The 15109-nt window shown below is 35.6% G+C and overlaps 2 protein-coding genes across 2 annotated transcripts in view; both read left to right on the top strand.

Annotated features, from left to right (window-relative positions):
- The window catches only part of LOC134852955 (voltage-gated hydrogen channel 1-like), a 376534-nt gene that overhangs the window by 209834 nt on the left and 151591 nt on the right, over window positions 1-15109 (top strand). The window lies entirely within an intron of this gene.
- LOC134848666 (RNA/RNP complex-1-interacting phosphatase-like) lies at window positions 14026-14769 on the top strand. Its single transcript, XM_063866212.1, has one exon. The coding sequence runs from the start codon at window positions 14026-14028 to the stop codon at window positions 14767-14769; it is 744 nt and encodes a 247-aa protein (XP_063722282.1).

The raw sequence follows: 15109 nt of genomic DNA, 5'->3' as shown, positions 1-15109 counted from the left end.
TTTCCCCCCGTTTTCTTGTGTTCCTTGACTTTTTTCAACTGCCTGTTGACCTTGTTTTGAAGGCTAATTCTTACCTTTTCTTTTCTTAATTCTTTTTCAGAGCTACTTTTTTCAGTTTTATTGCTTGTGTTTGCGAAGTGCATCTTCTTCTCTGTGTTTAATGCAACAGCGAAGAAATATCTGGTGTTAAGCGAGGCTTCGTAACCTATTTTTAAGGTGTAAGTTTCCAATACATTCCTCAAGCAAGCTGAAATTTAAAAAAAATCAGTAATTGGGGATTTTTGTGCTGGCGATTTAACTTTTAACAATTTATTTTCCAAGCAGAGCTTTAGTCAGCCTTAAATGCGCAAGCTGAAAATAGTGAAGAATTTCACTCTTTTTTCAAAACTCAAAATTCACGCGCATGAGAGAATCTCCAAGAAAAACATTTGTCAGTTCTACCCAAATTTTTTTTCTATCAATTAAGTGTTAGCAATTAAAGTTTCATGAGACCGAGTCAGCTTCAGATATAACAAAAATGGAGCTTGTTGTATAAAATGAGGTCTAATTTTTTGATGTAAGTCACACATCAAGACAAGCCAATACAAGTGTTAAATTGCAAGATAGCGTTTTCCGATGTATAGCGTTTCAGCATTGGCTGTTAAATAGCCTGTGTTATAGCCGCTTTGTTCGTGGCTAGTTCTTGTATATAGCAAAGGATGATGGCGTGGTTGCCTTCGAATCCAGAGGTCGGACCTCGTTGTTTTTCATGATGCAAGAAATTAATTTTTCCCCAGGAAAACTTAATTTGCGGAGTTTCGGTTGTCTGCTTATTTTTGTCGGATTTTTTTCCCTAGCATGGAGATTTTTTCTTATTTGAGCAATTTCTTTCATAACTGACAGTCTTCTTGTTATTTCAAACTGTCAATGAACGTACGTGAAGACACTTATTTAGGTCTTGACTTGATTTCTCGCAAGTTGTCTTCGATTTTTTTCTAAGTTTGATTTATTTCCTTTGTTGAAAGTAAGGCAAACTTCACGATCGAATAGCAAAAGTGTAAAGGTCACCAAATACTTACACGACTTTCAATTTCGGAAGCGGATTATAATTTTAAGATTTACCACTGAAATACAAAAGTCTCTTTATCTAGGTTTTTCAATTTTGGTTAACTTTATTACACTTGCGAGAGCAAGTGTCTTGTTATCGGAAACTAGACCCCCCCGTAAACCACCTTTTTATGAATCCTAATTGTTATCGTACTAGCTTTACTATTGAACCTTATCTTCTTCGAGGTTCGTTCTTGTTTGTCCTAGAGGTAGCATGGTCGCATTTGCGCCCTAAGATCTGTGGTTCGAGTCCTGGCAGGATCTTTGTTTGTCGAATTGTAAACTTTCGTTTGGCTACTCGAGTTTCGTCGGCTTAGGTGCCACATCACAGTTTATTTTTGCGCTGTAGGTACTTTTCATTCCATTTGCAAGCTTTTTTTTTATAGTGGCAAGCGTTGTTTTTTGTAGTTTCAGCTGGGACCTGAAACTTTTTTTTACAAAATCATTTTTTTTCGACTTTTAACGTTTTTGTGTCGTATCGCAGCTGATGCGAAGCTCCGCGTCGCTATGGTTTATCGCAAAAGTCAATCATAAGTTGTTTTTGAAATTCAAAGCTTTAAGGGCATTGTTTATCGAAATTTGACGTTTTTTCAAAAGGCAGTTTTTTGTTGTAGACATTTTTTCCTGGTCAGTCATTTTTTGGTTTCTTTGCGTTCATTGACACTTTTCGAACTGCTTTGGCTATGCTGTCAATTCGCTAACACCACGGGTTTTGAATATAATTTCTTGTTTTTTAAAATATAGTTTCAGAAGTTTTTTTTAAAAACTATAAAAAATGGTTTCGGCTTTGTTTCATCGGTTCGGTCAATTTCTTTCGAAAAGTAACAATTGATTATTAATTTTTGAAAAAATTCAGGACTCTTGTGTTGAAAAAGTTTCTAGTTTTAAAGTTTAATCGTTTGATTTTTCATGATGACAACCATTTTTAGGGCATGTTTTTTTGCCTCAATGGGTGTCTACGTAAATATTTTCGGCGCAGTGACCGTCCGGTAAATCATACTAAAACTGATGTGAAGCTCGTGGTTGTGTTGTTCACTTTGCTTTTTGTTTTTAGTGCTATTTATTTTAAAAAACGGGTTGTAATAATTGTTCCTACAGAAGCGGCGACTCCTTGGGAAAATTGATTATCCTTGGGAAAATTGATTATCTCAAAATTAGTAGAGAAACAACTAAGGTTTTGGGCAAAGTCCAAATTTTGAAATCTCATTTTTCGTGCCGCATGAGTAGAAAAAATTCATTCAGTATCAACTACGTGCCTCGAGCTTTAGCTGGGCCCCTAGTTGCCTTTCTTAATCGAGAAATACGAAAATTTTGGTTCACCTAGTTTTTTTAACATTTTTTTGACTTTTCTATGTTTGTTGTGTATCGCAAGTGGTGCGAAGCTCCGCTTCGCCTCTGTGTAATACAGAACGGGCTATTGCAATTATTTCGGCCAATTAGGGATAACTCGATCCAAATGGTTTTCGTTCTAGTAAAGTGTAAGCGTTGACCTAATCAGGCTAAGAATTTTTTTTTTACAAATTCAGTGGAAGCAGGTTACCTGGCAGTATCGTTGTGCAATAGTTTCTGAAAAGAATTTCTGAAAAGAATATCGGTTCGAATTTAATTTTTTTTGCGCCTGCGATTAGCAATCTCTATTATATCGGACAGACTTTTCCAGGTAAGGAACTTGCCTTACAGAATCACTGAGTGATTTCCTCAAATCTGTCATTTCATCAACCAACAGACTTATTTTGAACATATAGCAATTTGATTAGCGGTTGTTCTAATTTTGCTCGTTCATTTATTAACGACTATAATAAGTATAATTTCTGTTTCTCTTATCGTTTTCTATTTGTCTGGCCAAAAAAAATCGGCTTATTTTATATGGGCTTAGTGAACTGATATTGCGTCGTTTGGTGAGCAAAAAAAATCCTTATTGTGATGATTTAGTGTGTTATTTGACTCTAGTGTGTTTTTCGTAGTGGCTTCATTTTGCGTCATTGGTGAGCGTAACAAGGTTTTTTATGCGTCTGTGTTTTGAGTGGGACATGTAAAGAATTTGTTCCGTCTCAATGGGTTTCTGCTCAAGTATGTTCGGCTTTTTCACCGCTTCGTTAGTTTTGTCCAATAGTATTTACTCTTACGACAAGCAAGGGTATTGCAAATGAGTACTGGGCTTTCCTCCTGCAAATAACTTTGTTCAACGCTCAAGCACGTGAAAATGTTATACATGTTTTACTTGCTTTATTACAACTTCAAATTCAAGGAGGTTTCTGAGCATTTGGCGCAGTGGTTACACCCATGTTTGAGGCGACAATGGTCGAGAGCTCGATTGAAGTCGGGAACAGCTTTCGGCTAATATAGACTGTCTGCTTAATTTAATCGGCTTAGTTCCCGTAGAAATGATTTTTTGTGAAGGTTTTGCTTTTTTCTAGCATTCCGAATTTTCCTTGTCAACTTCTAATGGTGCAGGTAATTTTTTTTCCATGATTTTTTTTGCCTTTCTTGCAATTTTCAAACGTTTTTTTTTTTAGTTTTTGATTTGTTTTTGTAACTTGAGTGGTGTCGCAAGCTTCAATTCTCTTTCTTTCCATATTTTCCACAAAATGGACATTTTAATGGAAAATCGAGACAAACATGAATTTTTGGTTAAATCAATTTTTTTTGAGATTTTTAGACTGGCATTTTTTCTGCTGACCGTTTTGAAATGATATGTTTAGTTTGTGTCGCTAAGTTTCTTCAAACGCTTCTGTTGAAGAATTGTGAATCAATTTTTGTTGTCAAATTTTAAAGTGAGCGGTGAAAGCTTACGAAGACTCGGTTTCAACTAGCGTTATACTGTGATATTTTCGCGTGTGTATGCAAAATGCAACTTCGTTTCTGTGTGCTAAAACTACGGTAACTGAAAGAGATTTAAGATGTGTTTGAGTGTTTGAATTGAGAGACTAGAAATTTCAATCTTCCGTATTTAAATAAAAGTTCGAAATGTATCATCAATGGCGATAATGTTCGCTTCAATTTAAGCTGAAGCCCTTTAGAAACAAGTTTTTTTTCCTGTTTCAGGTATGATGGACATCTTCTTATTGTTAAAAATAGGCCGATTGTCTCGCAGCATTAAGTTTTCAGCATTCGATTTTGTCTGAGTAGTTTTGAAGTACTTCTTTGAATCAACTAAAGTATAATTGTGCTGAGACTGTTTTTCAGACGAATACGACTCTTGCAGTTTAACTTTTTTCATATAATCTTAAACCTACGAATGTTCTGAGCCTAAAATTAATTCTTCCGTTTATTGTATATATGGTTGCTTGAAGATGAACAATCTTGATGATTTATAGCGGGTTCTTTTTTTAATACGCCCAATGCGTAAACGTAGAATAAATACAGCTGAGAAACCCATTCTGAATTGAATTGAGACAATCAATTTAGTCTAAAATCTGTTTTTAATAACAAGCTCTACCTCGTAGTGTTTGACTATGCGCGTGGGAAGAGAAATGAACAAAAACAATATAAAAAAAATTCTCTATCAATTTTTTTAAATTAAGTAAATTAAAAAACGAAAGGTTAGTCTAAACTTTTCCGTTTTCATCCAGGTTTACTGTCATTGGTCAAAATGTGATTTTCCATATCGTAATTTTTAGTTACAATTTAAATCTTTTCTTTTAAATTGGTGGAAAGTTGAAGCTCTTGTGATTTTAATATGATTTTGAAGTGTTTGTACAGAAGACGTTTCCAGGTTTTGATGACAAAATGTTCCATATTTTTATTTTTTTCTGACGAAAATATCCGATTGACGTAATATATCAATCATGCCAGCATTAAAAACTGCGATATCTACATGTGATGTTCCGTGATAACTTTATGTGATATTCCTGATTGCAATGCGAATTGAGTTTTTTCTCCCGGCCTCTTCGCGAACTGAGTGAGAAGAACTAAGCGTCAAGTATTTTTTGCGCGTGTTTAGGCACCTCAGAGAAATAGTGTGTGTGTGCGTGTTTGTCAAAGTGTATGTCTGTGTCAAAAAACGGTGCCAATAGTGTATGTCTGCTCTTGTTTTTTAAAGTTTTTGGAGTCAGTTTTAGAATATTGTTGACTTGTCGTTAAACTTTTGTGAATTTTTTCTGTATGTAGCGTGGCGCGTCATCCTGTTTTAATTTCATTTTTCACAAATTGTTTTTCTGATTTTTTTTCTAATTCGGGGGTACCTCGAGCGTGATTGCGTCATAGCTTTTTAAAAGTTACTTTTCAAGCAAATGAAGAATTCAGGTGCTGCTGGTCAATGGTATCGCGACAACTCGCAAGAAAAGACAACTCGCAAATTTTAAGGAAAGCGGCAACTCGCAAGTTTTTCAAGCTAAAAGTTCTCGGTTTAAGTTCGCCGATGGGCAATAACCGGCTTTAAGTTTCGTATAAAGTCCTACCCTCTGTGGGCGAGCTCGCAACACGTTGGCGCGACTGCGGCGGTGCGTATATTGCCAGTTGTCTCTTAATGCAAGTTGTCTTTTATTGCGAGTTGTCTTTTAATGCAAGTTGTCTTTTATTGCGAGTTGTCTTTTCTTGCGAGTTGTCGCATTACGCTGGTCAATAGGTGGAAGCACTTAAATTGCTCAATGAAGTTTTGCATGATATGAACTCAAGTGCCTTGTGAATGTGATTTTGGCTTTTGACAGTTGAGACAGTCACATGTTCCTAACCTAGATTGAATTAAGGAAATTCCCACTGGGTCCGTTGGAATGAAGACTAAACAGTCAAAGACCTACAGCTGCGGATACAATGTTCAAAGCAGCCAGCTGTTCATGCATGTGCTCTCCAGCTGTTTTGGAAAGCGTTTGGCTGTCAGGGCTTAGCGAGGGAGAAACACCTCCGGTAAAATTGAAGCTGATTTTACTCCGGTAAAATTGAAGCTGATTTGGTAGACCGATTTTAGACAAACAAATATATTCCCGCTTTTAAATTTCCCGCTAGGTATCAGTGGAAGTTTCCAGTTTTGAAGGGCATTTGAGTTAAGTTCCATTTGATTACTTAATTCGACTTGAAAGTGAAAAGATTTGGTGTCTGAAAATATTATCAAATGGCGTTAACAATGACCTTTAGTCGCCATTGTACTTGAAGTGAACTGTCAGTCAATAAACTAACTGGCAAATATTTGAGTTGAACAGTCAATCAGTTCAATTGGCATAGGAACTATTCCTCGAAAAATGTGATTTTTTACCTATGACTTATTTTGCTGTGATTTTTTCATTTCGTTATTTTAAGTTGCCATTTTGTTCTTTTCTTTTAAATGTGGCGACGAATCGGGAAATTAAAGCTGAGATTTTTAAAATTGCTTATGTTTTTGTAAAGAATACGTTTTCAGGTTGCATGACCAAATGTTCAGTATTTTATTTTCTTACAAAATTAACCGATTGACGTAATATATCAATCATGCCAGTGTTAACGACGTATTCGTTTTTTTTGCGATGTCGATTTTTTGCTGCCGTGGTATCTTTATGTGGTACAGTGCTGATTTAAATTAACCGGACACAACGAGCTAAACTTGAAATTTAAAACGCGTTTTTCTCAAATTGGGTTCAGTTTAGGTGAAAACTTATGAGGACAAGAGTTGCTTAAAATTTTTGCAGAATTACTATGGTGTAATTTGTTTTGCAAAATTCAGGCCCGAAATTTGACCCCAAAAATGGGTCATTTTGGCTTTTCTCAGTTAATCAAAAATTACGCCAAAAATATCCGGTCGATCACAAACACAATTATATCAAAGTGAGCCCCTTACGTAGTTCAACAAACTTTAACAAGGGTATAATCTCCAAAAAGTAATTGCAAACCGTTTAAAAATTGTTTTTAAATCAAAATTTGGTATTTTATATAGTAAAAACGTCCTTTTTTGTCTATCAAACAAAAATAAATTAACTTATACAACGGTTTGGAGAATATACCCCTGTTAAAGTTTGTTGGGCTACGTAAGGGGCTCACTTTAATATAATTGTGTTTGTGATCGACCGGGTATTTTTGGCGTAATTTTTGATTAACTGAGAAAAGCCAAAATGACCAATTTTTGGGGTAAAATTTTGGGCCCGAATTCTGCAAAACAAATTACACCATAGTAATTCTGCAAAAATTTTAAGCAACTCTTGTCTTCATAAGTTTTCACCTAAACTGAACCCAATTTGAGATAAACGCGTTCTAAATTTCAAGTTTAAAGCGTTTTGTCCGGTTAATTTAAATCAGCACTGTATTCCTCGTTGCAGCGCAAAGTTATTTGAGTTTGTTCCAGTGGAACTTTGCAATTTTGAAGGGCATTTGAGTTAAGTTCCATTTGATTACTTAATTCGACGTGAAGGTGAAAAGAATTGTTGTCTGAATATTTTATCAAATGGCGTTCTCAGTGGCCTTAAGTCGCCATTGTACATGAAAAGAACTGCCTGTCAACTAATTAATTGGTAAATATTTGAGTTCAACAGTCAATCAGTTCAATTGGCATGAGTTGAACAAAATAACATTAGGAGTATTCATGGTGACTTCTGACTTACAGGTTACTCAAATTAGAACTCTGGAATTGTTGAAAGGTGGCTCGGTATTTCAAGGCAGATGGACATTTTAGTATGACCTCTGCTAGACCAGCTGAAGAATACAGTCGCTTAGAAAATATATTCGTACGGCCCTACTTGGGCTGCAAAATTTTGATTGCGCTTTTCGAGAATTGGAGGACGTTGAGAAAAGGTTTCTTAATGTCATAAAAAGTCCGTTTGAATTTTGATTTGACTTTCCAGAATTTAGCAAAGGGCAGATAATTTAGCAAATATTCTACATTTCTACGATGAAATCTTCTTTGTCCATTTAATAGCATACATAGGTAATGATTATGATTTTAAAAGGTCTTTGCCATGGACTTTTTCAGCTTCGGAATTGATCACACCAAGATAAATCTACTTTGTTGCAATGTTAACTGTGCTCGGAATGTTTGCACTGGGAGGTGTATTCTTGTTTTTATTATTAAGTGTCAAAGGACAAAGAGAGGACACTTATTTAGGGCGTGTTGGTTATGCTCCTTCTTTTAGAGAAAGTGTCCACTGGTAAATATGAGTTTTCGCGGTTCGACTTTGAGTTCTTTTAAGCTTATCTAGTAAAATATGCTGTCTAATAATGATAATTGAAATGGCGCAAAAAAACGTGATTCATAGGAGATTCTTGAGAATGCAAGAGCTTGAAAGCCACATTATATTTTTTTAAAATTGTCAGTCGTTTTTTTTTTAACTTCATTGGCACTTTTCCAATTTTCTGTTGGCTATTTTCACGTTTTTCGGTTTTATTTGTGAGTTTTTTTTATTTTTTTTGTGAATTTTTTTTCCTTATTTTCTTTCTCTTTACAAATATGTTGACACTGAACATGTTCAATTAGCAACTATATTTTGTATTTTCCCCTAGTCTTAAGAAAAATTTTTAGGACTGGTTTAGCTCGTGTTTTAAAGTAGATGTGGTTCGGGTTTTTTTTCTAGATATGGTCTGTTAAAAGTCGTTTTTCAAACAAACAAAATTGCCGCTGGACAAAAAGTTAGTCGGTTAATAGTTTTTCCACCCAAATTTTAAGACTTTTTAACGCCTATTACACTGGATTCGTGTTACATGATACTGATATCATGAGGTCTTAAAGAAATTAAGAATATGAACAACAAAAATACAACTGGGAATGTTACGATACGTAATAAAATGCTTTCCTGAATGTTCTCCAGATTTTCTTCAAAAGTTGCGAGAACAATTGTCTTGTAATCGGAACTAGACTTTTTCTCTAACCAACTTTTCCTAGTCAGTAAAAAATACCTGCAGATCTTACAAGTGCGCAGGCTGAGATGCTCAATTTCTTGAACTCAAATATATCTACTGAAGCATTTTACTTAGTATTTAATTTTTTCTTTAAGGCTGGCATGTGCAATTTTTTTAACATTCAAATATAACTACCGAGTTCAATTTAGGTTTAGGTAGTTTTTACCCTTGCGATAAGCAAGGGTATTGCAATCGGGTACCAGACTTTTTTACAGTCCATATACAACTTTGTTAGCAGAATGGTCAAAATTAGAAATGGTAAATTTAGGTCGAGTTGAAGATGAATTCCAATAGCTTTGCGTCTGCGGTACACTTGGTCTGGAGGTAACGAATGCGCCTGGGAGGGCACAGGTCCTGGGTTCGACTCTGACAGGACCTGTTTTTTTTCAGACGGGAAATGGTCCGTTTCAAAAAATTTGTCGGCTTATTATTGTCTGCTTATGTTTATAGTCGGCTTAGTTGCCATATCGTAGATTGTTTTTTAAAGTTTTTTTTGCTTAAAAACCTTATTCTGCCCAAATGATTTCGGCCGTTTTTATCGACTTAGTCACCTAATTTTGAGTTGTTTCAACGGAAACATATTTTTATGTCGCACAAAATAGAAATTATAGTTCAAGTTCTTCATTTAAGGAATTAATTTTTGTTTTCGGCTGACCCACGTATTGCCGGCTTGGTGGCGCGCCGCTCGGTGAAAACTGGAAATTATATTATGATGTTTGTTGTATTTCGCTCATTCTTCTGCGTATTGCTCTCTCCCAAATAAAGATTGTTACTAGTAGTTGCGGCTTTCAGTCATTTTGGGGCTTAAATTGTAGGGTTTTAATACTTCTTTCGCCAAAGTCAATCCGATCAATTTTGGGTACAAACGAGTTAAAGCGAACTTTTTTTAATTGACTAACGAAATTTAACAAAGAAATGTTCCTTGAAAATGTGCAATTTGTCTCTGTGTAATTTTATCTAGAAACCAAAGTTGCTGTTTTTTTTGGAAATAGCACAAGATTCCCATCACCGCTATGGCTAGAAAAGCTTTTTGAAACATAATGTTCAAGTAGCTCGAGTTTTGTGAACCGCTCAATTGTTACAACTCTGCAGCTGTTCAAAAAATTTCTAATTCCTCGGCGTTGTTTTGTTCCGACCCTGCTCTATATTTTCCGCCCAATTTGAGGTAGGTAAAGGAAATCGCAATAGGGTGATTTCGAATTTATCAAAAAATTAAGTAAAAAAAAAACTGGTCTGTATTTGAAAAGATTTGTAGTTTTTTGCCTCGCTCAGCTAAAAAAATAAGTAAAGAGACATAAGTTTAATTTTGAAGATAATTGAAGTTGTCACTTTTATTTAGGTGGCACCTTTTTAACTTGTTTATCATGTATGAGGCATGTTAAACATGTTTATCAAGTCTGAGGCAGCACCTGTTAATCATGTCTAACTTATAGTTTCGATAGTCCTCCAAAAGTAAGCTGTGAATGGTTTAAAAGTAGCCGAACAAGAAAGGTGTTAAGTTTGATCACGTCCATTATTTCCACAAGTGAGGTTGTGAGCATAGTGTATTACCTTGACTCTACTTTTTATCCAACTTAACTCACAAATAATATTGCTCATTTGGTGGCACTTTTGCTATAATGACAATGTGCTGTAGCCTAGGAAATTTCATATCATCTGTTATTTGCTTTAATTGTGGCTAATGTTTCTCGTCATTCAAGCGTCCATGGCTAAGAGGGAAGACGCGAGACTCCATATCTCGAGGTCGCAGGTTCGAATTCAGCAGAAAGCAAAAGTTTTACTATTTGAAGGCATATTTTTATCCTTTTTTTGTTTCACTTTTTCGAGCTGATTTTTTTTCGTTTCCTCGTTTGTGTTTGGAAAGCGCAGCCTCGTCTCTGTCTAAAATTTGGAGCTATTTTTTTATTTCTTCTGAATTTTTTCTTGAACTGTCTTTTATTTAAGTTTCTGGAAGTTTTATCTAAGATATGTTTTTTTAGCTAAACTTTACACAAGTAACGCTTGTGTTATGAGGTCAATTTACTTATTAACCCAAGCTAGTTCCCATTTTTTTCTTTTTGGAGCTCATTCATTTTCCAGATATTCATTTTCCAAGTTGAGCTCAAGCACCAAAAGTTAAACTTGACTTTTAGTTCAAATGTAGATTTGATGTTTATGGTTGCGAATAGCGAGCGTTAAAAAATGGGAGCATAGACTTTTTTACGCTTGCGATAAGCAAGCATTATTTCAGATTTGTAATTTATTAACTGAATCATTAAATCGTTTGATCTCGATGTAACGTTCATGGTACAACGATGAGTCGGGGATCGAATCCGGTCCGGACCCGCTCATTTTGGAAACTGGCTTGAAAAAAAATAATTGCCAGCCTATCGTTTGTCTTTATTTTGTCGGCTTAGTTGCTGCCAAAGAGGTTTCTTAGTTTAAGCAATTTTCACTGTGCTTGAAAGTCCTTTTGATGTTTTCATGTTATGGAGCAGGTTCTTGAATTATCCGAAATGTTGCTAAATTTTTTGTGAAAAAAAAACAAAGTTTTTTGATATACGATTTTAAGAGAAGTTTTTAGTTTGTCTTTTCATTCTCCTCTTCATGGGGCAATGAAATGTCCTCAATTTTTACATTCGCCGTAATGATTTTATCTGATTGCAGAATTTTGAGAAATGCTTCTTTCGCATGGTTTACTTTTGTAAATGTGCTTTAATGACTCATTAGTGTGCCAGCCAGAGAGTGGTTGGATTGTACCTTGTGAAAGGCTCAGAAGTTTTTCAAAAACTTAAATTTCGAGCAGTCATTTAGTTTTTCTGGGCCTCAACACTGGCAGATGTTTTTGTACCGATATGTGAAGCTCTACTTCTCCTCTTTGCTAAAATCTCGAGTGACTGAAAATCTTATCAATTGACCCGGACTTTTGAATTTGAGTTGGGTCAATAGAAATGTTTAAAAATTTGTTTCGATCAAAAAAGATCATTAACGGAGTATGTTCAGAATTTGACTGAAATATCTGCTAGTCTTATCGGGGAAAATTTTTGTCGGTTAGAGTATCAAATGAGTCACAGCATTTAAAAAAATAGTATTTTTATGCGATACGTCTTTTCCTACCAGTTTTTTTACTGGAAACCAAATAAAAAGCGTTCTAGGAAAAATCGACTATGCCACAGTCACGGGGCAAAATTGCAGCTTTTTGTTTTAAATCGTTGAGATATACAAATTTTTCTTCACTCATGCTCATGTTTCTTTTTTTTGCAAATAATTAAGATGCAACGCTGAAGTTTGACATTTGATTGATGAAATGTTAAACATAGCTTGCTGGAGTAATTCTTTTTAGATGCGATTTTTGGCGACTTGTTTAAAGTTGTTGCAGACTGCTCACTGCCTCCGTAATAATATAATATTCTTGTTGTAAGCTAGTACGATAATTCAGTGCTTTTTAAAAGGCTTTGAAGACTGCGAGCTGTCGTCTCAACCTCGCTAGTATCGTTAATGGATCATGGAAAACGCTTTCATGCAAATTGAATTGACTTTTTTTTACAAGATGCGGGGATTACGAGGTCTAATCGCATATAAAAACTGCTCCCTCAGATTTGCTTTTCCCCATTGTAATTATTAACTGCTTAATGCAATTTAACCACTTACGGTGTTTTTGATCAGATAGAGGAAAAAATGTCGTTATTGACTTGAAAGAACATCTTCTATTGGCGTTTTTTATTATTTCGAGATAGCTGTAAGACACTTTCACCTCTATCTTGCAAAATCAGTTATTATTCCTAGCTGCAGTAGGGCAGAAAACTCCTATTTTGCATTCTTGATTTTGTTTTGTTTGCATTTCTTTGATTTCAGATTACGTCAAATAGGAAACAGTTTGAAACGCATTCGATTATATAAGACTTGAAACTCGGTTGATTCAGTGGTTTCTGCCTACTTCATTTGAGGTTAAGCTGCACTGAGTTATGTAATATTTCAGACTAGTATGATTTGATCGTGTTGCGCGTTGAAAGTACGAGGGATCAGATTTCACTGCTCTGATGGGCTTGCCATTTGAAGCATACACCGAAATCGTAGCGTAGGTAGCTCCAGTAGTTCCTATCAAAGCTTAAGTCCCCGCCTGTCACCTGCGGTTACAGTGTTTTAACCAGGGTAGCTGAGAAGTCTAAACGTCAACTGTGGTAGATCTACTCGAGTTGGTCTATTTGAAACAGTTTGATTAAAACCGCAGTTGGAGCACTTGTTATTACTTGACGGCTTATCCTATCAAAAGACTACTTAAAATTCAAACAGGCTTCAAATTCAGTCTTCAAATTAGTTTACTTGACTTGACAATGGTTCAGGGATCTCTAGAATCTGAACTAGCCGGTTTCCGACTTGCCAATATCAAATTTAGTTCGTTTCTAAATAAGCAATAATTCAATAACTTACCAAACCTCGATTCGATATTATTTAATTAGCGTGATTGCTAAATCAGTATTATTGACATATCTTGGTATGAACAAGAGGCGAATCACTCAAGAGGCGAATCCACTAGCGGGCGAATGACACTTTTTTAAACTGACAATTTTAAATCACTCGTAGACAGATAAAATTGGATAAAGCTTCTCAGTTTTTGCTGCGTATATTAGATTGATCTATTTACTGCTCAATTAACTATTCTTTGTTACATTTGACTCTTCAGGCAGAAAAACAGAAAAAAAAATAGTCTATAAAACATATTAAATCGTGTTTTACTTTGTTGAAAATTCAGCGATTTGGTTTGCCTTTAACAGCCAGAAAAATTGCCAGAAAAAATCTTGAAAAGCAAGATACCACATGAATTACGTACTCTGACACATTCGATCATGTGCTTCTCTTTTCAAAAGTCTTGATGATTCTAGACTTGCGCTTGAAAAATTTGGACCAATTAGAGATATCGATTGACTATTATCTCATCTGTTTTGTGCATCTTAATCGGTACACACCGGCGAAATTGTTCCACTAATACCGCTTTTTCCGACAATATTGCAACATTATTTTTTATTAGAACCGAAAACACACAGTCACCAGACCGTGATCGATCAATCACGTCTCTGGCGCCGCTGAAATCCAAACGGTTACTCAATCTTCAGTTGTACGCATTGATTAATATAGACTTGATAGGAGAACAGACACACTGCTATGACTGTGGCGAAAGTGAAGACAGTCAAGACGATTCCAAAAGGATGGACCGAATTGAAACCTTACAACGAGACGATCGACGTTTTCCTCCCGTTCAAAATACCGATCAGAGGAGAGCATCAGAAACACTTTAACGAAGACGACAAGTTCACTTGGACCCGATTTCGGGAAAAACTCGAAAGGTCAAACATTCGACTAGCTGCCATCATCGACTTAGTGCCCCACTCGCAATATTACTACGTGGACGAAATGGTTGAAGGTATGGGCTTGGTTCCATATTACAAGCTGGGTTGCAAGGGTGGGAACCATTTGCCAAGTGATGCCTTGTTTGCCAGGTTTTCGGAAACTGTACATCATGTCATATCTACTCGCCCACAGTGGGGTGAAAACGACTTCATCGGGGTGCACTGCTGCAAAGGCGTGAACAGAACAGGGTTTATGATTTGTAAATATTTGATCACGCATCGTAACATGGAGCCTTCGAAAGCAATTGATATGTTCACGAGCAAACGCGAATGCGGGTTTGATCGCGAAAAGTACGTTGACTATTTGATGAGCTTGGGACCCAGTCTAAAAGAGATGAAATCTATTTCGAATCCGAGCGAGTCGATTAATGAAAACGTATCTGCAATTATCACATCACCACAGCCTACGACCAAAACAAGATGCAATAGCTCTGGCTCCGACAGTTCCAAAGAAGACAACCAAATAAGGAAAAATTTGTCAATCGAACATTCCGAGTAAAGTGACAGTGACGTCCCGCAAAATTATTTTTGTTCATTCTATTTTAATATTTTTGTTAAACATAATATTGTTGCTCTCATAACTGATAACGCAGTAATATTTTAGTCAATGTTAATTCAAGCTTCTGGTCGCAATATTTTCAAGGTTAAAAAAGTGTACGTTGGAAAATGGGTCGAGTTTTTTGAGGTGAAAATAAAAGCTACGCGTTTAATTCGATGTTATTTTCCGAACTATAATTTCTTTCACAATTATTCGAAGTTTTATAAGTTTTCCGTAATTTTCATGGTCCAATTTCAAAGCTAAGACCAATTTTTTCAGTCAAAGGAAAGACTATTAGCTC

This window comes from Symsagittifera roscoffensis, chromosome 1, assembly GCF_963678635.1.
Source record: "Symsagittifera roscoffensis chromosome 1, txSymRosc1.1, whole genome shotgun sequence".
Taxonomy (NCBI): domain Eukaryota; kingdom Metazoa; phylum Xenacoelomorpha; order Acoela; family Convolutidae; genus Symsagittifera; species Symsagittifera roscoffensis.
This window is presented reverse-complemented; position numbering and strand designations above follow the sequence as displayed.

Coding starts and splice junctions, on each gene's coding strand:
- LOC134848666 (XM_063866212.1), top strand. CDS start 14,026: ATGACTGTGGCGAAAGTGAAGACAGTCAAGACGATTCCAAAAGGATGG.